Source organism: Orycteropus afer, unplaced genomic scaffold (genome assembly GCF_000298275.1).
Source record: "Orycteropus afer afer isolate SDZICR_OR568_19922 unplaced genomic scaffold, OryAfe1.0 scaffold00043, whole genome shotgun sequence".
Classification (NCBI taxonomy): Eukaryota; Metazoa; Chordata; class Mammalia; order Tubulidentata; family Orycteropodidae; genus Orycteropus; species Orycteropus afer.
This window is the reverse complement of record NW_006921630.1, coordinates 11,596,300-11,618,222: the sequence shown is the minus strand read 5'-3', so window position 1 is coordinate 11,618,222 and position 21,923 is coordinate 11,596,300. Positions and strand designations below refer to the sequence as shown.

The window sequence follows — 21,923 nt, the reverse complement described above, 5'->3', positions numbered from 1 at the left end:
TAGTATCAATTTGACAGCAACTGGCTTGGTTTGGGGGCTTTGTTGTTGTTGGATGCCTAGCACACTAGTAGAGCAGGAAGTGCTGAGGAGAGGGATGTTGGACAGAGCAGGAATGCTGGATGCTGCAAATGAGATGCTCAAGTAAGTGGGCAGAAAGGAGAGGACATTCTTCAGGAACAGGGAGGATAATAAGGACCCAGCTGTTGCAGCAGAGGGTCTGTGAAGTGACCAAGAACCAGATGCCAACGATCCTGAGGAAGATGGGCCAAGAGAACAGATATCCAAATGGTTTTGGTTTTGACAGCTAAAGAAGGCCTTCTACATGTCCTTGGCCTCAAAGTAAGAGTGGAGTAATACCACTCTTTTTAAAAGCAAATATTAGAATGACTAAAATCTAAAAAATTGACAATACTGCATGCTGATAAGGATAGAGAGCATTCATTGCTGCTGGGAATGCAAAACAGAACAAACACTTTGGAAGACAGTTTGACAGTTTGTTACAAAGCTAGACACATTCTTATTGTGCAATTCAGCAACTAACTGCATTCCTAGGAATTCACCCTATTAAGTTGTAAATGTGTGTCCATACAAAATTCTACACAGGAATATTTATAGCTGCTTTATTCATAATCACCAAAAACTGGAAGCAACCAAGATACTGTTCAATAGGTGGATAAACAAAAAATCCACATTTTGTAAATCCACAAGTGGAGTATTTGTGCTAAAAAGAAATGAACTACCAAGCTAGAAAAATACAAGGAAGAACCTTAAATGTTTTTTGCTAAAGTGAAAGAAGCCAGTCTGAAAAGGCTACATACTATATGGTTCTAACTATATGACATTCTGGAAAAGACAAAACTATACAAAAAAGGAAAAAAAAAAAAAACACCCCGTTGCTGTCGAGTCCGATTCATAGTGACCCCTCCTTGGGTTTCTTAACCAACTGTAATGATGATGGTGGTTTTCATGGCTGATTGTTAATTCTCCTTAATTATATGGAAAACCAAACAAACCCAAATTCACTGCCATCCAGTCAATTTGGATTCATGTTGTTGTGTGCCCTTGAGTTGGACCCGACTCATAGTCCAACTCATAGCGATCCCTCCTTGGGTTTCCGAGGCAGTATCACTACGGAAGTAGATTGCCCCATCTTCCTTCCAAGGAGTGGCCGGTGGGATTGAACCACCAGCCTTCTGGTTAGCAGTCAAGTGCCTTAGGCACCATGCTACCAGAGCTCCCACAGCTACCCTGAATGGTTGCCTGGGTGGTAAATCTTGAACAGAAGTAGATTGCTCTATCTTCCTTCAGAGGAGCTGCTAGCGGGTTTGAACCGCACCATCTGAGCTCCCAATTATATGCAAGCTCTTTTTAATTTGTTTTGGTGGTTTTTCTCTTCTTAGTAACTAAATGAGGCAATCAGCATACCTTTCATATTATAAGGAGGCTTTTTAAAAAATAAAACAGAACTATGCTTCCACATTAGAATTTCTGTAAGTGATAATAGGATAAATTCCAATCCTGTGGCTCTAATGGCTCTTAAATTGGTGCTTGTATTAAACCCCTCTGAGCTACTCGGGGCTTGGCCAACAAAGGACCTTTACAACTGGCTTAATCACCTTGACTTCTAAATCTGTTTGCTTTGGAGGCTGAAATATGGTTCCATAACCTTTTGAATCTCTAATGTTATGCTTTGAAAGTTGGCACTTTCTACTTAAAAGGCAAGCAGGATGGGAAATAAACCTTACCCTTACAGAATGAAACCTATTGATTTTCATTATCACCTTTAATCTACACCTTTCATTTTGTAATATGTCATTTTCTTCTCTGAATTAGAAAGAGCCAGGGATTATCTGCACAAGACTGGAAGGTTTATTGTGATTGGTGGGATTGTCTCTCCTGTCCACGACTCCTATGGAAAACAGGTGGGTTCTTTCCTTTGCCCCTCTCCTCCTCCAGCCAGGACGTGAACCAGTTCATTGGTTCATTCCCTTTCAACCCCCCACCCCACCCAGAGTTTGCATTGCCAGAGTTTGCATTTCTACCCATTATACGGTATCAAAATCTACATTTTAACAAGATCATCAGGTGATTCTTATAGATTCCCAGGTGATTCTTTGTTCTTTTTTTTTTTTTTTTTGGTGAATTTTTCATTGTAGTTTTGGTGAAAGTTTACAGAGCAAATTCATTTTCCATTCAACAATTTATACACATTTTGTTTCGTGATGTTCGTTGCAATCCCCTCTATGTAACAGCACTCTTCCCACTTTCTCTTACCAGATGATTCTTAAGTATACGTGAGAATCTTGTTAAAACGTAAATTCAGTATTTGGGAGGTGGAGGCAGAAATGCAAATTATCAGCAGGGGGTCGAACTGAGTTTATTCTCTGCCTTCAGCTTCCCTTGTCTAAATTTATAGTTCCTCTGGCATAACACACCCATTCCTTCCCATCTCTAGACTCCAGTAGACTTGACGGAACGAGTGTTAGAGCAGCAGCTGGGAGGACCAGGCGCCAACACTCGCCCAGGAGGAGGCATCTGCTCCCAGCACCAGGCCCCCATCAGAGCTCATTAAAAGAGGAGCAGGCACACCTGCTGTGTGCAAATTGGCCCTGATGCCAAATTGGCTACTGGTTATGGGTTAAGCTGCTCTGGGCAATTCTTTCCCAGGATTTTAGTGGAAAAAAGTCTATGGCTCTTATAGTTTGATTTAAAATTCACTCTCCTGCCTTTCCATCCCTACCACAGGCCCTAGAAAATCTAGAACACTACCAGTCATCCCTCCTTCCTCCCACAAATGCAACTCGATAGGCTCTGGAGGAAGTCACCTAACCATCCAGACTGAGCTGTAAGACAAGGCAACATTTGCTGAGTTCAGTCTCATCTATGTGCTGGATGAAAACCAAAAATTAAACCCACTGTCAAGTCCATTCTGACTCACAGCGACCCCCACTGGGTTTCCAAGGCAATAAATCTTTTCAGAAGTAGATTGCCCCATCTTCCTTCCACAGAGTGGCTGGTGGGTTTGAACTGCCAAGCCTCTGGTTAGCAGTTAAGTGCATTAGGCACTACACCATCAGAGCTTCTTTGTGCTCGCTGGTGTGCTGTGCACACATTTATTTTATAAACACCTCCAAACTTTTAGTTAGCACCAGAGCATGTTAACCATTTACATCACCCAGCATCCAACAGATAGACACACACTGGATACTTCATAAATGGAGACTCATCTATTGGCCTGTTGAAGGTGGCACACTCCACACACCTTTCATTCCCTTCTTTTCCCCTCTGCCACCCTGTTCTTGTCTGTCCAGCAGATGGACAATCTCCTTAAGGATCACACCCCCTCATTCCCTCTCATCAGTGAAAACTGGCTGTGTTTTTATAAAGGGTTAGCTTGGGATAGCGTTTCAGGGGCCCTGTGGGGAAGGGAGGGAGCCTCCTATTGATTGTTCTGTTGCCTCCCAGGGCCTTGTGTCGAGCAGGCATCGTCTCATCATGTGTCAGCTGGCAGTCCAGAATTCCGACTGGATCAGGTAGGGCTGGCCTCGTGCTGCCACTGAAGACAATGGGGATAAGGTAGAGTGCCCAGTATTTGGTGGTGGTGGGGTGGGAAAGAGGAAGAGTCCCGGTAGCAATCCTGGTGCTAAAGAAGGAGGGTGTGGGACCTTCAGGAGGGGCCCAACTGCTAACATTATTTTTAACCAAGCTATGTTGTTAGGTGCTGTCAAGTCAGCACCAAATCACAGCAAACCCATGTGAAAACCAAGCTATAGGGCCTAGTAAAGAACCCTGGTGACACAATTTTCAAACATTTGGCTGCTAACTGGAAGACTGGTGGTTTGAACCCACCCAGTAGCTCTGTGGGAGAAAGACATGGCAATCTGCTCCTTTAAAGATTACAGCCTAAAACTGGGTATGCGAGTGGATGGATGGGTGGACAGGCTAAACTATTAAGTATGTCTATGAAGTGGGGAGTGTATCCAAGACCATGTATAGGGTTGGCAGACAATGGTCCTATAAGTGTATTTGTATGATCTGAATTCCCAGGTGTATAGTAGAGCTGACAAGGGGCAAGGTTGTGGTCACTGCTTGGTCACAGCCAGCTACCCAGAGGGACCGAGTAGTTGAACCTATGGGCTTGGGACCATAGTCGCAGGGGACATCAAGCTCAATTGGCATAACATACTATATAAAACATTGTTCCACCTCCTACTTTGGTGAGTAGCAACTGGGATCTTAAAAGCTAGCAAGCTGCCATCTAGATGCAACAATGGGTCTCTCCTCATCCAGAGCAAAGAAGAATGAAGAAAACCAAAATTCATGGAAACAATTAGTCCTGATGAGTGGTACACCATCTGCTCTGCAACCTATACAACTATGAGACCAGAAGAACTACATGGTGCCTGGCTACCACTGTTATCCCCTTGGAAGGGGAATCTATGTAGGAGATCCTTGATAGAGAGGAAGAACAGTGTGGAACAAAACTCAAAATCATTTGGAGAAAAAAAAAGGGGGGGGGGACCAGGTTTGTTAGTCCCATAGAGCCTGGTGGAACCACTGAGACTACGGTCCCTAGCTGCCCTTTAGGTCTGGAATTGAACCCACACCTGTGGTTTCCAGCCAAACAAAAGACAGGCATATGAGTTGAACATTTATCTGAGGTAGATATACTCTTTGGAGAGAACAATCATGGGAGAAAGAAGGGTTGCTTATGCACAGGGAGACAGCTCAGGGGGTAAGAGTGAATGGACACTGGGAAGAGGTAACTATGGGGAGGAAGTGGGAGGGAGCTGTTGCATTGTGGTAAATTGTGGTCAATGTCATGAGACAAAGTGTATGTGAACTGCTGTATGGAAAGTGAACTTGCACTATAAATCTTCACCCAAATCACACACACACACACAAAGAAGATTACAGCCTAGAAAACCCTGTGGCAATTCTACCGTCATAGGGTCAATGCAAGTCAAAACCAACTTGACAGCACCTAACAACAACAAAATAGGACCCAGTAAATTGAAGAAGGGATTTGAGTGTTTTGTGTGTTTTGGCACCTTTGGATCCTGGGGTGATTCCTTGAAGCTTCCAAAAACACCATTGGGTTTGGGGTGAAGCATGGCCAGAAATATGAAATGCCTCTCCATCCTCACTCCCACCATCTTTCAGGGAATGTTCCCTGGCTTTGGCTACTTCCCATTCCTAGTTCCCTAATAGCCCCACGCTGACTCTAGGACAGACAGCATAGCCCTTTACCACACTCTGCCTTTCCTGCCCAATGGTCCCTCACACAGCCCTCCCGCTAAGATGGTAGACTCGACTATCCCTATTGGATTATCTGCTGAGCTTGGGGTGTAATTAAAGCAAGCTCCCACTAATTATGCTAATTACATTCCCCAAAGATCCTACAGTTATAATTTGCATGAGAGGATGACTTTTTTTTAAATAAAAATAATGGCACATCATTTATGCCGTAATTTCCCCCCATAGCAAAATAAGCAGTACCTAGAGGTTTCTATAACAGAAGGAGAATCATGGGAAGCTGACCTTAGAGTAAGGGAGGCAGAGAGTTAGCTGGGAAGAGATGGGCTGGGGAAAATAGGAGCAGTGAAGAAGACAGAGAATAGTAATTACACAGTGATGCTAGCTGCTTGTGTGCAACCACTTGTGTGAGGAGCACAGGCCTTTTATACACTTTCTCATCTCCCCCAGATACAGGTTAGGTAGAGAGATGCTTGCCCTTCTCAGCTGAGAAACAGGCCCAGAGAAGTCAATGAACATGAGAATGAATGGTGGTACATCTATCTGTGGCCAGGTCAGGATTAGAAATGAGGCCTCTCAACTTTGTCACTTGTGGGCTACTGGGGAAAATCAGTCCCACAGGGAAGACACTGGGCAGGAGGCTGTGACTGCATAGATGAATCTGTAGTAATTCCCTCATCCATTCAGCAAACATTTACTGAGTGCCTCCTGCAGACTGAGATCACTAGGGAGATTCAGAGCTCTAGAGATGTGAGCTGAACATGGTCTTGGGGAGCCCTACTTAGCCTGGTCAGGGGTCTGCCCATCTCCAGGCACATGTGTGTGTTTCGGGCTGGGGAGGGGGTGTCGGGGGTCGAGGGCATCAGGCTCAGGGTAAGCTGGCTCTCTAAGGGTTTTCAATTGGTGAGATCTTATCTCTGGGCGCCTTAGGTGTATCTTCCTTCGGGATGGGCAGGGAATGCTCAATTGCCAAGAAAATGAGAAGTCTCCCAATTTAGCAGCTCATTAAGTTGGCAAATAAGCTTGAGTGCTGGATGAGTCTGGGGCTGGATTGTGTTCACTTCACAACACAGTGTAGTGTGCAGGAGGGCTTGGCTGGTCTTACCTTCCCATCTAACCGCCACACTCCCACTCCATGCCCACAAGACACCCTGCTGCACAGGAAGGCCAACAGGGGCTGAGTCCCCGATGCTTACAGTCTGGGAAGTAAAATGCAGCCACCACTTAATGAGGGCCTGACTCCTTTAACCTTATCACAATCCGTTAAGGTCCAGAGCAGAATTCCCGTTTGCAGGTAAGAATAAGACCAGGACCCTGTATTATGCATTTTGCGTATAAAACTAATTGATCCTTTCTACTAATCCTATAAGGTAGTTACTGTTGTGATTCCCATTTTGTAGATTGGGAAACTGAGGTACTGAGTGATCACATTTACTTTCCCAAAGTCACACAGCTGGAATGTCCTGGGCCTGGGATTAAACCCAGACAGATGCCTGTGTCCAGTCTCACAAGCCTAAACCCTACTGCTCTCATTTTATATACGTTTTGTCTGAGTCAAGATCTAAGCACCCTGTATAAGCAGGTCTTGGTAAGGGAAGAGTGTGTGAGGATGGGCACCAAGGGATACTTCTTTCTGTTTATGTTCAGGGTAGACCCATGGGAGTGCTATCAGGACACCTGGCAGACAACCTGCAGTGTGTTGGAACATCATCGGGACCTCATGAAGGTGAGCAGGGCTGTGGCTGAGGGGTGAGTGGACCACTGGGGTGAAGGGGCTGGCTCGCCTGCAGAGCCAGGCCAGGCCTGGAAAGAAGGCTGCTGGCCTACTGATCTGGTTTCAGTTTCCTATTTCTCAGCCAGCTGAGGGAGACCAGCCCATGAGCAGCACTGAGGAAGGCAGTGAATTAGGAACCTGGAGTAGCACCAGAGCCTTTCTCCTCTAACGTGGCCTCCCTGTTGGTGTGTTGCTGCTGGATATGACCCGGGGCAGCTTTTATCTTTTGGTAGCAAGTTCAAGGTAGGATAAAGAAGATCACAGTCTTAGGTTTCCAGAAAGTAAAGAAAGGAAGAGACCGGGCAAGGAAAAATAGAAGAGAGGAGAGGTACAAGCAACCTGGCCATTCTACCTGTTACGGGGCCAACAAGTCCCCTTACTCTGGCATGAGGATACTGCTACTGAAGCACTCATACCTGTCAGCCATGGATGGTCATTCCCACTCATTCCTCCCACATTATTAGCCTTGAAGGCACATGATATGCTGACCTCTGTTTTATTAATGGGGAAAGGAAGCATGGAGAGTTGGGCCAACTTACCCAAGCAGTGAATGTGTAGTGAACATATTAGGTGAGAACTCCCAACTGCCTCTGTGTTTCTGTCCAGGGCCTGGGGGTTGCGTCTTGGCAGCAGAGACTGACTGCTGGTTGCCAGGGTTGAAGGGGCTCCACACAGCCAGTAGCACTGGTTAGAGTCTAAAGAGAACACTCAACACAGATCAATACCAACCCATCGACAACCACAGGGATAAGGTGGAAAGCAGTGATAGCAAGAAGCCTGACAACCAACACAAGAAACAATAAATCCTTCTCCTCCACTGACCTGGTGCAGAGCCCTCTCCCAACCCTAAATAATAATCAAACTGGTGTTATTCTGACGCAGGGTGAGCCCTGTTCCATCTGAGTTCTTGCCAACTGAGGACCTGTCAGAAACATCTTGGGGAGCTACGAGCAGCCCTTGACCACCCCACACTCCAACAACCAAGCAGTAGTTCTTTATTTTAATTGACATGGAGATTGAGGTCTCCAGACCATCCTGGGCATAAAACAAGAGAGAAAGGCAGGACCAGCCAGCTGTTGCTTAATCAATTGAATTCCTTTACCCATGGAAGCCAAGAAAGCTGGTTTCCCTTCCTTCTGCTTTCAGAACACTTCACACACATCCAGAGTCTTTTCTGGTCTCCTTGAAAGGACTCTAGGGTTTCCCTGGGTGGCATAAACTGTTAAGCAGTCATCTGCCAACTGAAAGGTTGGCAGTTCGAACCCATCCAGAGGCACCTTGGAAGAAAGACCTGGTGATCTGCTTCTGAATGGACACAGACATTGAAGACCTTATGGAGCAGTTCTGCTCTGCGCACATGGGGAGACCATGCCAACTGGTTACTAGTTGAAAAGACTCTAACATGTAGTGGCACTGACTTGCTCTCTGTGCTGACCTCAACAACAGCAGTAATAGTAGAACTCCCATCTTGCTATATAAAGCTGAATATCAGTCAGGATAGGCTAAGATAGGCTGTGGTAACAAACTCAACATCTGAGTGGCTTAAAACAAGCTTATTTTTCAAACTGCATGGCATCTGGGAATCATCGGGGGAACAGTACTCCTCTACTGATGATTCTTCATGACATCTGTTTCCCTGGCCATCGTGGCAGGGGAAAGAGACCGTGGCGAAGCATGAATTGGCATTTCAAGTTTCTGCCTGCAAGTCGTTCATGCTACTTCTATTCATGTTTGTTGGCCAAAGCAAGTCCCATGACCATACTTCAAAGTGGATGGAGAAGTGCAATCCTACCATGTACCCGTGAGCTAGCAATATAGGTGAGCAGCATTAATGACTACTACATAGGATCTTAGAGTTTGCATAGCATGTTTAGCCACTTGTGATACAGGACGGAGCTGTTGTCACTGTTTTGCAGAATGAAGACATAGACTCAGAGAGGTTAAGTGAGTTGTCTAACCTCATTCAGCTGGTTCACTGAAGTCTTTCAATTCCATGTCTTGGATCTGTTCCAACATATGACCCAGTCTTCTTCCTTTACTCTTTCTGGGTTCTGATGGACATTTGTTGAAAGGCTATGGGAGAGACCTTCACCATGTGCCAACCTCTTCCCCTTTCCCTCCTGCAAGCAGAAGGGGTCTCTGGATTGGTTCAGTGATTTGTGCGCATGAGCACACACACACACACACATGTGCACGTGTGCGTGCACTCACTGTCCCTTTGCCCAAGCTTAGGTAACATGGCAAACACAGGCCTTTTAAGTCCACTAACCAAATATTCTCCCTCTCTGACTTGATAGCTAGGCTACCACACAAATTCCTCTTCCGGACATCCTTCCAGGGCCACAATTATCTTGGGAGACTAATTAAGAGAGCAGGTCTGTAGATAGTGAAGATAAGAAGAAAGGCAGAAAAGCATGAGCTCAGTTAGGGGAAAGAGCTTGGACTCCACACTGTAGTTTGTCCCCAGGTAGGACTGTAATCTAATATGGCAGAAGTAGGGCGGGGCCTCTTGAATAGGAAGGAGATGAGAAACAAAATGGTCATGAGATCTGTTTGTGTGAAAAAGAGAAGAGTTAGAACAGGAGAGATCAAACTCTGGTGTCTCAGCTCAACCTGGGAGCTGCCACACCTGCCTTCAGCTCCAAGATGGAAAGCAGAAGCCATGGACCATCCAGGCATGTCCAAGCCCTGGATGTACCAGGCATAACATCACAGTGGTACAATTAACATGCTTGCCTGCTAACTGAAAGGTTGGAAGTTCAAGTCCAGCCAGAGAAGAAAAGCCTGGTGATCTACGTCTGAAAAATCAGCCATTGAAAACATTGTGGAGCACAGTTCTACTCTAACGCACATATGTTCACCATGAGTCAGAGTCAGCTCGACAGCAAGTTGGCAACTGGCTCTCCAAATGCCTGGGCTTCCTGGGCCCTCCTTCTGTCACTCAGGAGGCATGAGAAGCTTGGTCAGGAAATGCAGCTGCTGCTGTGACAGGCAGAGGCTGTGGGAGAATGTAGGTCACAATGGCCCCTTGCCTTGGTGTGAGGGTTTGGAGCTGACTCTTAATAGCTCCTGGCCTCCCCACTCCTTATGTCAGCCCAGGTCTCCTGGCACTGAGAGCAGGACTGGAGAGATAGACATGTGGCCTAGTAGGTGACTCAGGGCTATGTTTGGAAAGCCCTCTGAGAACATGAAAGCACATGGAGGGCTGATGAGGGCAGAAGCAGGCATATGGCCAGCTATTTTCTTCTCGCAGGTAAAACAAGTCAAATGGTACTAATGATGTGTCAAGAGGAAAGTAGTTGGAAGGAAGAAATTCCTCTACTACCAAACCAGCTATTAGATGGGAGTGTGGCATGTTTTTTTTCTGGAGGTGAAATGATAATAAGAAAGAAGCAGACTGCCCCTTCCTCCCCACCAACTGCAGGTGGGCAGAGAAGCCAATGAAGTGGGCTGATTCTATGGTGCCCGGCTCAGCTGGCTCCCAGATCTGATTGGATGCTGCTATGTTCCCCTCCTGCCAGGAGTAGTACTGAAGTGACAGGTTACCCCATGAAGCCTGCTCTTCCCAGGCACACATACTCCTCTGCCTGCAAGATGGTCTGTGGGCTCTTTAGAGGGTCAACCCAGCTCTGGGGCATGGGGTCCTGTGGCAGCAGAGCTCCACAATCCAGAATGGGTGGTGAGCAGGGATGAGTGGTGGGTCCCATTACTCCAGAGAGGCTGGCTCTCTGGGAAGGGACCTTGAAAGAGCAATGGCCCTTGTGAAGCCAAACAGATTGAACATTTGTCCTCTGTTTCTCTGTGGTCCAGTAGCTACTCTCCCACTCACTGAGAGCAAGTGTGGGTTGGTTCTGGGTCAGCTGTGAAGAATGCTGTGTTCTCAGCAGCGGGCCAGATAACACAGGACAATGGATAATGCATATAGAATTTCCCTGTTTGGCCCTGGAATGTGCCTTCACTCTGGAGCGGGACTCAGGAATCTCAGGCATACACACACACCACCCCCCCCCCCAAGACACAGTGTGCTGCTGTGCCTGGCACTCGCTCTCTTGCCAAGTCAGCTTTGCACTTGAGAGGCTATAGGTGGTGATGTTTACATGACCTTCCCCAAACTCACAGAACCCTTTCACAGACACTATCTCATATGCGGCCTCTGAAGGAGGCAGGGAGGGCAGGTATTCATGACCACAGAAGGTTACAACTAAGTTGCTGCCGTTTGCCAGTCCTTCTGATAGGCACTTTGCACTGGCTTACTCATGACATCTACCCACACCCAGAAAGGCAGCTTCAACAGAGGTTTAAGTAACTGTCCAAGGTCACAAAGCCAGAGGGGGCAGAACTAGAATTTGGGCCCAGATCTGCATGACACCATAGCCCACACTTTTCCCATGGAATGACCCTGCCTCTTGCTAGCCTAGTGACCACATGATGGAGCTGGTCTAACATCTACCCCCAGTGCATTTCCTCAGCTTTAGCTGACCTCACCACGATGGACAAGCAGATAAGCATTTGGAAATAACTAAGAGAGACTTTCCTTATGTCACTTGGCTAACACACTGACTCTGAACTTCTCCCTTTTCCTAGCGGGTGACTGGCTGCATCCTCTCCAATGTCAACACACCTTCCATGACACCTGTGATCGGACAGCCCCAGCATGAAACCCCCCAGCCCATTTACCAGAACAACAATGTGCCTGCCAAGCCCACTGCAGGTAGGGGAACATGTGTAGAACCCAGTGTGCATGAAAATCACCTGGAGGGCTTGATAAAATGCAGATTGTTGGGCCCTACCCCCAGAATTTGATTCACTAGGGATGGGGGTGGGGTAAAATTTGCATTTATAGCAAGGTGATGCTGCTGCTGCTGCTGCTGCTGCTGCTGCTGCTGCTGCTGCCACCAAACGCCAATGGTCTGGGGACCACACACACTTTGAGAACACTTGATAGAGAGTTTCAGAGAGGAATAGTCATACGAGAGAGGGAGGGGGAGACAGAGGAACAGGAGGATGGGAGAGGGAGGAAAAGAAGGAAGGAGAAGGAAAGGAAGACACAGAGGAAGAAAGATACAGGAATGGTGGTTCATATTCTTCTGCATTTCAGTAGCAATATAATTGGCTTCACTGGGAATTGTAAGTACAAAAGGGAGTATTTTTCTCTACCTCTACCAAGGAGGTAAAGAGTTTATCCAATGGCACACAGCCCAGAAGTGGCTGGGTCAGGAGTCAAACTCAGGCAGTTTGTTTCTAGAGCCCCCAGTGACAGAAAGCAGGGGCCACCAACACTTATAGAACACCTAGTACTATAATAAGGAGCTCTGGTAGCATAGTGGCTAAGACACTTGACTGCTAAACAGAAGGCTGGTGGTTCAACCCACTAGCCACTGCTCGGAAGGAAGATAGTGCAGTCTACTTCCATAGTGATACTGCCTCGGAAACCCAAGGAGGGGTCGCTATGAGTCGGGTCCGACTGGACGGCACATAACAACAACAACAAGTACTGTAAAAAGGAGCTCTGGTGGTACAGTGCCTAAGGCATTTGACTAAACCAGTTGTTCTAACCCAACAACTTCTCCACAAAGGGAAGATGAGGCAATCTACTTCTGTAAAGATTTCCTACCTTGGAAACCCAATGTGGGTTGCTATGAGTTAGAATCAACTAGATGGCAATGGATTTCTTTTTCTTTTTTTTTTTTTTTGTCGTACTGTAGTGCCCATATGGTACTCAGTGCTGAAGCGTTCTCACTTAATACAGTAATTCTATGATGTAGACTTTGTAAGGTCGCAGTAAGGAGAAGAGGACGCACAAAAGTGGGGTTAAAGAGAAGTTTTTATTCTGCGCTCCCAGGAGAGGTTTACAGGTCCCTGAGAGGGGCCAGAGAAGTCGCGCTGCCCAGATGAAAGAAAGGGTTTTTTAGAGTGATTTTCTTCCTGGTTCTTAGAGGACCGGAGTGAGAGCAGGGTATGTGTTACAGGGACCAATAAGGTTAAAGTACCCTATTAGCATGGGGGTAGGAAGCAGAGTTGAAGCACTTCATTAACATAGTGGGCAGGAAATGGTTGGGGGCTTTCGTGAGTAAGAGTCAGGTGCTGGGGTCTTTCGTAAGCAAGGGTTACGTGCTGGGGTCTTTCATAAGCAAGAGTTACGTGCTGGGGTTTGGTATGGGCTCTGGTCAGGCGCCTCATTGCTTGACCAGTTCTTATAATTCCCTCCGGCTCATTCACCCACCTGGCCAGCCATGCTTCTGCCTAACAGACTTTATGTTTCCATTTACAATTAGAAATTCAGAGAAGGTAAGTGATTTGTCTAAGGTCACACAGCTCAAAAGTAGAAGAGCCAGAATTCATATCAAGGACCGTCTGACTCCAAAATCCAAGGTTCTTTCTAACATGTTTTTCCAGGCCAATTCCAAGAGACAAATCCCAGCAGAAGGAATGCTACTTTTCAAGCATAGACCATCAGTTATTATATGATTGATTATAAACAGGAAAATTTACAAAGAAGTTTCAGAATTTCAGTTTGCACACAGCTGCACATGGGGAAACATTTTCTGGATTGAGCCCAGAGAGATAATTGAAAACTGGATCCCTCTCAGCCAAAATAGGATGCCTGATTATTCTAAAGACCATCTGCATGGGGAAGAATGCTTTAGCCCAGCAGAAAATTTTCCAAGCGTGTACTTTGCCACAGGCTGAGTCTCCTGGGATCTGGGTATTACTGTTCAGTGGTGGGAGTGACTGAGGACGGAGTTAGGCCAAACCCAGGGGGAAATGCTTATGATACAAAAAGGAAAAAAAGCAACCAGGGATGCATGCCCTTTAAATATAGAATGATATGATCCAATTTATGTTATGTAGACATACCGACAAAATACACATCAAAAAAGGAAAGGAAGAAGAGAAATAATATACCTATCTATACGTTGTTGTTGTTGTTATTTGCCATCAAGTCGGACCCGACTCATAGCGACCTCTCTTTGGGTTTCTGAGGCGGTATCACTATGGAAGTAGATTGCCCAACCTTCCTTCTGAGGAATGGCTGGTGGGTTTGAACCGCCAGCCTTCTGGTTAGCAGTCAAGTGCCTTAAGCACTACACTACCAGAGATCCTATCTATACGTTAGCAGTGGTTATCTCTAAGAGTGGGGCTATGGATGTTTCTTATTTTCTACTTTATACTTTTGTATTGTTCCTCATTTTTCTACAATATAATAAACATAACCAGAAAATAGATTCCAGTCTATGGCTCAAGACACTTACGCCTTGGACTGCGAATGCGAAAAAGGAATTTTTGCAGTCATTTTTCCATTCTTTCACTTGACCCTCTTCTGCCTTCCACTAGCCAACCCCTGCCCCTCCAGGGCTGCCCCGTTGTTTTAAAGCAACCTTAATGCTGGGCGGCACGAGAGTAAGTTGTGAGTGGTCCTCTCCCTCTGTCTCTGTCTGTCTCACTCTCCATTCTCTCCCACAGCCAAAATCTTGGGGAAGGTGGGCGAGAGCCTAAGCCGGATCTGCTGTGTCCGCCCACCGGTAGAACGCTTCACCTTCGTGGGTAAGTGAGCATGCATTTTATTTCTCAATTCTTTTTCCTTTTCCTCCTTCCTGCATTCATTTAGTAAATACCCCCGAAGTACCTGTTGTGAGATGACTATTTATAGAGCAATAATGGAGAGAGGCCAGAGGACACAGGAATGTCAACAGACCGGCAGTGCCAAGCCGGGGTGGGAGTCTAGAGGGCATGGGGCTGCCTGGGAGTCCTCTCCCCTCCTTGAGGCAGTGCTCACCCCCCACCACCAGTCTCAGTGGGGCCCAGAGTCCTCCCTGAGGCCCTGCCAGCTCTGAGAGCATCTGTGCTTCTGCAGAGAGGCTAAGTCCCCCACAAGCTCTTTCCTTCATTCCCTCTGCTCCACTGCTCCCCAAGGACCCAATATGGCTGAGGATATCAGAGTCCCTGGGGCTCTTTCTCCTTGCAAAGGCCAAAGTTAACTCCAAAAAAGAGCTGTAGACCTGCATCTCATTCCTGTAATTCTTTGGGGGCTGTTTTTTGCCATTTCTGAGATCTCCAATTTCAGGAATCTTGAAGAGGAACTGAAAGGATGCTCGAGGAGGAAGGCAGGCCTGGGACCAAGAGAGCATCTCTATGGTTTTGTGTGCGCACATCCTGGTGTACCTGCCTACCCCCAAAGGCATTAGTCATGTGAGAGCACACCTAAAGCCTCTGTCACATCTTCCTGTGGTTCCTGCTGCATACCCCCATGTGAACAATCACAGTATCCTCAGCTCTGCTTGTCCTGTAAGCCAGGTCACTCCTGAGGAGAGAGGGCCACTTTGTGACTCTGAAAGCTGTCACCCTAGGTTTTGAGGGTTGTCAGGAGGGAAAGGAGCAGGCTGACCTGTGCATGTAAGCTAAGTCCTAGGCAACCCTGAGAAGCATCTTATCAATCATCTTATCTCCTTACGATACAGAAAGAGAGGACACTTCCATGAATACCTATGTGTGGGGGAGTGGGGGGGGGGTAGGTACACCATTAGCTCCCCATCAAGCTTCTTTAGTCCTGAAAGTCCCAGAAATGTGAAATAGTCTTGCCCCTTGAGTGTGGGGCATCAACTGTCTCTCCATTTTATGCTCCCTATTGGTGGCACAGTGCCTAAGACATCTTACTACTAACCAGAAGGTTGGTGGTTCAAACCCACCAGTCACTCCACAGAAAGAAGATTGGGCAATCTAGTTAGGTAAAGATTTACCACCTCAGAAACCCAATGGGGGTCACTATGAGTCAGAATTGACTCAATGGCAGTGGGTTTGGTTTGGGTTATTCACTCTACTTGGAGCTCTGGTGGTGCTGCAGTAAGGCATTTTTGGCTGCTAACGAAAGGTTGGTGATTTGAATCCAACACCTGCTCCATGGAAGAAAGATGAAGCAGTCGGCTTCTGTGAAGATTTACAGCCTTGGAAACTCTCAGGGGGTTGCTATGAGCTGGAATCAACTAGATGGCGATTTTTTTTTTTTTTTTAATTCACTTTACTCAGACACCCTGTGGGAAGGTAAGCTCAACTCCCACCCACTCCACCCATCCTGCGCACTCCTGTAAAGGATGCCCTCAGGCTGACCACATACTGGGTTACTGTACTAGGATGAGAAAGCTGGTTCCTAATGCTGCTGTGTCCCCTCTCTCCTTCCTAGATGAGAACGCCAACCTGGGCACAGTGATGCGGTACGAGGAGATCGGTGAGTGGGGCTGGGAGAGCTGGGCACCATTTGCAGCTGCCTGTTTCCACCCAAGAGGGAGAGGGAGAGGCTTAGAAATACTGAGTTGTGTTTGCAGCAGGGTCTAATCTCAGAAGAATTTTTCCCAAGCTAAGATTATATTCTTGGGCATCTCCCCTTTAACATCTCCCAATTGGCCTTAATCCAGTTCCCAGGAGATAGGACTGAATCTGTTGGCAAGTTTCCCTTCAGAGCCTCCTCTCCCTCATCTAAAAGACGTGAAAGCTGAGTTTCAGTGCCAGTCAGAGCCTCTTCTTTCACCCACAGACACTGCACAGGAGTCGGTGGCACTGCTCTGCCTTTCTTATCAGAGGCTTTCAGGGCTTGAAGGTAGAGGAGGAGAGAGGAGGGCTGAGAGAATGCCTCCTCCATGACCTCCAGTGCAGCGCTGGCTGAGGCTGAGCCATTCCATGGTTGGTGTCAGGGCTGGAATCAGCCCAAGGCTGGAGCAGGCCAGTGCGAGCTGCCGGGTGGTCATGTTACTGGACCAAATGCAAGTCCCTGCCCTGTGCACGGTCAGGCCAAAACAGTTTACACACTGAGATTGAGAGGAGAGAAAATTATTTATTGCAAAGCAGCAGTGCAAGGAGTTAGGGGTAGTTAGTATCCAGATCTTAACTCCCGGAGATGCCATTGAAACACAGTTTTTGTAGGTTTCAGGAGAGGGAGTTGTGCATATTCAGAAAAGGTTGAGGAATTTGGGGCTTGAAAGTGAAATGGGTGATGGATGAGTCACTAGTTTCTTCTTATCAGCTGATAGGGGCTTGGGTAGAGGAGAGAGGGTCAGCAATTAACTTTTGTTCCCTTATGTCTTTGGGCCAGAGTTCATTTACAAGTTGTTTCTAAAACATTTCTATTGTCCCTGGCCGGAGTTAATTTACAAGTTATTTCTAAAATACTTTTAGCACAGTCTATCATCTGCAGGAAGGAATATTTTCCATTCAGTTGTTTAAGGAACTGAATACTCCATCTGCCCCGGTGGGAAAATAGCTGGGGATAATCCAGTTTACTTATTCCCCGGTGGGGTCTTATCTAATTATCTCTTTTAACCAGGGTGGGGAAAATTGTTGGGGGTAATTCAGTCTACCAATCCCCATCCAGGTACCAGGGTGGGGGAAATAGCACTCCATTTCAGTCACACAGAGTGGTCAGGAGGGGAAAGAGCCAACTGGCTCATGTACATATGCTACGTTCTAGGCAACTCAGAAAACTGAAATCTTTCTAAGGGTCCAGAAGAGGTGGAAAATGGAAGACACAAGTGTCTGAGCTCAGAAAGGACAGACAGATGCCAGAATGGTGTTGAGGGCTGGGGTTGACATAGGTACCAGGTGATAAGGAAGGTGTGTGACAACGGGAATGCTGGGTTCTCTAAGATGAGAGGCAGCCTAGTGTCTGGTAAACATCCTCAATCTTCCACTTCCAGCTGAAAAGATATTCCAGGGGTCCCCCAGGAAATCCTGGATAGAGTGGGAGAACAAATGGAACAAAACTCAAAATCAAAAAGAAAAAAAACAAAACCAGGCTTACTGGTCTGATAGAGCCTGGTGAAAGCCCCGAGACTATGGCGCCTCGTTACGCTTCAGGTCTGGAATTGAACTCACCCCTTGGCTTCCACCCAAACAATAGACAAGTATATAGGGTGAACATTTACATCAGGTACACACACGCCTTAGAACGATCAATTGTGGGAGAACCGAAGAGCAGTATTTGCACAGGGAGACAGCTCAGGGGGCAATACTACATAGGAAAGAAGGACACAGGGAAGAGGTAACTACAGGGAGGAAATGGGACAAGGGTTACATTATGGGGAATTGCAGTCAGTGTCATGAAACAAAATGTGTATGAACTGCTGTATGGAAAATGAATTGGCTCTGTAAACTTTCACCCAGGTCACAGTAATAATAAAGATACTGCAGGGGTCCCCTCCTTGTGTTCCTGTCTTCTAAGGACTGGAGGTCAGAGCCTCCTGCCATGTGCTTGGGAAGATGTGGGGTTGCTTCTGAGCATCAGGCTTGCCAGGGGGCCCAGCGGGCATGATGTGCAGTGTCCGGGGGATGCTCTGGGCATCCTCCTCTGCCCTGAGGCTCAGCAGGAAGCTCGAGTCAGCTCACACCAGTTCACCAGAACCCACTGTAAAGTTTTCAGGAATATTGTGAGTCACTTGTTACATACCACCTTTCTAAAAATCAGATAACCTAATCTTACCCAATGTGTCAGGATGGCCAGTGGTCTAAGGTGCTGTGTTCAGGTCACAGTCTCCCTTGGAGGCATGGGTTCAAATCCACTTCTGGCAAAAGTTAGTATTAAGGAGCTTTGGTGGTGCAGTGGTTAAAGCACTTAGCTTAAAAGGTCTGTAGTTTGAACCCATCACCCATTCCTTGGGAGAAAGATGAGGCAGTCTGCTTCTGTAAAGATTGACAGCCTTAGAAATCCTGTGGGGCAATTCTGCTCTGTCTTATGGGGTTGCTATGATTTGGAATCAACTTGATGATAGTGGGTTTGATTTGGGTAAGTTTCCCAAAACCCACTGCTGATGAGTGGATTCCAACTCATAGTGACCCTCTAAGACAGAGTAGAACTGCCAGGGCCTCAGTAGGAGCCCTGCATGCGCATTTCCCTGCAGTTTCTACACCTGGCCAGGAACCTCTATGCCCTGGCAGTCTTCTTAACCGCAGAGCTCAGAGCAGTCTTTACACTTGTAAATTGTACCCCGGTGTACACTTCTCTCTCTCTCTCTCTCTCTCCTTGTTCCAGAGAGAATTTATTGTGGCTATATGACCTTATTTGTCTTCCTAGCAGTCAGGGCCGGAGTGTTAGGGCATCCCCTGTGCCAACTGAGGGAGTATCCCCTCCTACAGACAGGGCAATGCTGATCCACATGTGGACAGTGCACAGTACTTTCACTTACGTCATTTCACCACAGCTTTGTGAGTGGTTTAAAAACAAAACACAATTAGTTGCTGTGGAGTCCACTCTGATTCATGGCGATGCCATGTGTGTCAGAGTAGAAATGTGCCTTGTAAGGTTTTTGATGACTGATTTTTTTTTTTTTTTTAAGTAGATAGCCAGGTGTTTCTTCTGGGTTGCCACTGTGTGAACTTGAACCTCTCACCTTTCATTTAGCAGCCATGTGCATTAATCATTTGCACCACGCCAGTGCTTGTGAGGGGTATGTAGTCTTAGATCCATTTTACTTAGCTTCCTTCCCCATTGTGGGGTGATGGAAAATGGGAGTTGGGAGTGACCTCTCTCATTTGTGGCTTTGACTGAGGCTCTGTCTGTCCCACACCTCATCCATTCTGTTCACTGAGAGAAGAAGCCCACTAGAGTGTTGGAGACAGGAAAGAACAGTGGTAGTAGGGGATTGGAGCAGGTGTAGGCTGGGAGAAAGGAAAAGCGCGGTGGCTTCCGTTCTCAGGACACTTTTGTGGCCTGTGAGCTGCCTCTGTGTGCCCTGGGAGCTGAAATGGGCCTCAGGGCCTGGGCTTCATTCACATAGCCAGGATTCCTGGGAGGGGAGTGTGCTGGGTGAGCACAGAACTAGGCCTGCCCACCCTGGATGGAGGGTGAACTGGGGAATGAAGCAGGGTGCGCCCCCGAGGCGTTGGAGGAAGCTGCCCAGCCTCCAGGTCACTGAGCTCTGGGAGGCCTCGCAGCTCTCGTTCCCATTTTGAAATTTCCTTGCATACTTCTCGAGAAAGAAAAAGCCGTTTTCCCCTGGCTCATTTAGCATCCATGGCCCCATTTTGATGTTCCTAATCGGGTAACTGCTCCTCGGGGGCTGCGCCAGACTGAAGGTTGAGGGCTTGAAACGTTAGTTAGGCTCATACAATAAACCGGGAGCAAACACTGCTGCCCTCCAGCGGCCTCAGGAGGGATCTCACACCAGGCCAGCTCCCTATCTATGGCAAGCACATTTGTTGGGGTCTCACAAGACCCCACAATTTAACTTTCTGTGCTTTGGCTTAAAACAAAATTTCCTTCACTACACTTGGGTAGACAAGTACATACATGGCTTGGGAATAGAAAAGAGAATCTTTTTCATGGCTATGGAGCAGGATTTCCCAACCTCAGCAATATGCACCTTTGGGTCTGAATAATTCTTCGCTGTGGGGACTAGTCGTGTGCACTATAGAATGGTTAGCAGTATCCCTGGACACTACCCACTAGATGTCAGTAGTTTCCCCACCCTAGTTGTGACAATCAAAAATGTCTCTAAATGTTGCCAAATGTCCCCTGGAGGCCAAAATTGCCCCCCATTGAGAACCACTGATGTAGAGGAAACTGAGGACAAGGCGGTCCTCTGGACATGGCCACCCAACTGCATTTTTAGGAGACCAGAGGTACAGATCCTCAGCCTTGCAGCAGGGAACCAACCTGGATCTCTAGATGGCTCCGAGGCAGGGAGTGGGGACGGATAGGATCTTAGGAATGAGCTCCTTCTGCTCCTCTCAGCCTTGCCAGGTCTGAGACCATCTCCCATAGGTGAGGATTTGGGCCAGCAGCTCCATGCCTAACAATCCCTTGGAGTTGGGGAAGGTGTCACCAACTCAGGCAAGAATTTACCCTGGTGCCTCCATGGCCACAAGAGCAGAGGACTCGACAGCTACCCTAGACTCTCAGGCAGCTGTTTGGCTTCTGTCATCAGCTTGCCCATTCATTCACTCATTTAGCATGTCCCGAATGTGGCACTGTGTGTGCCAGTCACTCTGCCATGCCTTGGGGATCAAAGATAAATTAAGGTCCTGCACATAAACAGATCATTAGACTATAATATGATAGGGGGAGGAGAGGAGAGACAGCAGGAATATTAGGAGTTAAAATCCCAGTGCTCCATGGGCTGAGGTGGGTCAGCTATCCAGACCATAGGATGATGAGGTGCTGGCAATGTCTGTCCTCAGTATAACAGCCTTCCACCCACCTTAGAGATAACCAGAGATTCCCTCTGCAGTGGGGGCAAGCATACCATCTCAAAGTCCTCATCAGGGCCTGAGCCAGCTAGGGAGCGTCAAGGCAGGCAGACCTACCAGCAGGTGCCTTGTAGCCTGTGGTACAGATAGCAGTGGCCTCTGTGGGGCTTGTGCTGAACTTGGAACAGGGCTTTGTTTCTGATAGGATGCCTGACAGCCACAGCCTCTGGACAGATGGGCCTGGAATGCCTGGGGGTTACATCCCAGGCTGAGACTCTCCCCATAGAATTCTGGGATTCCCAGGATTCCTTTTCCCCATTATTCAGTTTTAATGAGCCAGTTGGTTTGCTGCCTGTTTTAAAAGACAATAGGCCTCACTGGGATAATTCAGAGTGGGTTTAATGAAGGAAGGAAAACAACTGACAAGCAGGAAGCCTGCCTGGGTGCCAGGAATTGTATGTGGGAGGGGCTACCTCAGCCTGGCTGCCCGAGCCCTTTGCTGAAGACAGTGCCCATGTATGTAGAGAAAGGCTGCATCTGATAAATTCAGCCACTCATGGGTGCACACGATGTCCTCCCTAGCGCCCGCCTTTGTGTCAGCTCTTGGGAAGGGAGACAAACTCCAGATAATGTACAATAGAAGAGAGTCCTAACCCCTATGACACTTGTGTTTGATATGACAAGAGTCCTTTAGATCTTAGACAAGACACTTAGCTGGGCC

The 21,923-nt window shown here is 47.3% G+C and overlaps 1 protein-coding gene across 1 annotated transcript in view; it reads left to right on the top strand.

The window, feature by feature from the left end:
- NMNAT2 (nicotinamide nucleotide adenylyltransferase 2) overlaps nt 1-21,923 on the top strand; it is a 261,763-nt gene that overhangs the window by 210,262 nt on the left and 29,578 nt on the right. The window contains exons 2-7 of the mRNA XM_007937665.2: nt 1,834-1,922; nt 3,466-3,533; nt 6,904-6,982; nt 11,615-11,741; nt 14,495-14,575; nt 16,209-16,253. Of these exons, the coding sequence (XP_007935856.1) occupies nt 1,834-1,922; nt 3,466-3,533; nt 6,904-6,982; nt 11,615-11,741; nt 14,495-14,575; nt 16,209-16,253 (489 nt within the window). The remainder of the gene's footprint in view (nt 1-1,833; nt 1,923-3,465; nt 3,534-6,903; nt 6,983-11,614; nt 11,742-14,494; nt 14,576-16,208; nt 16,254-21,923) is intronic.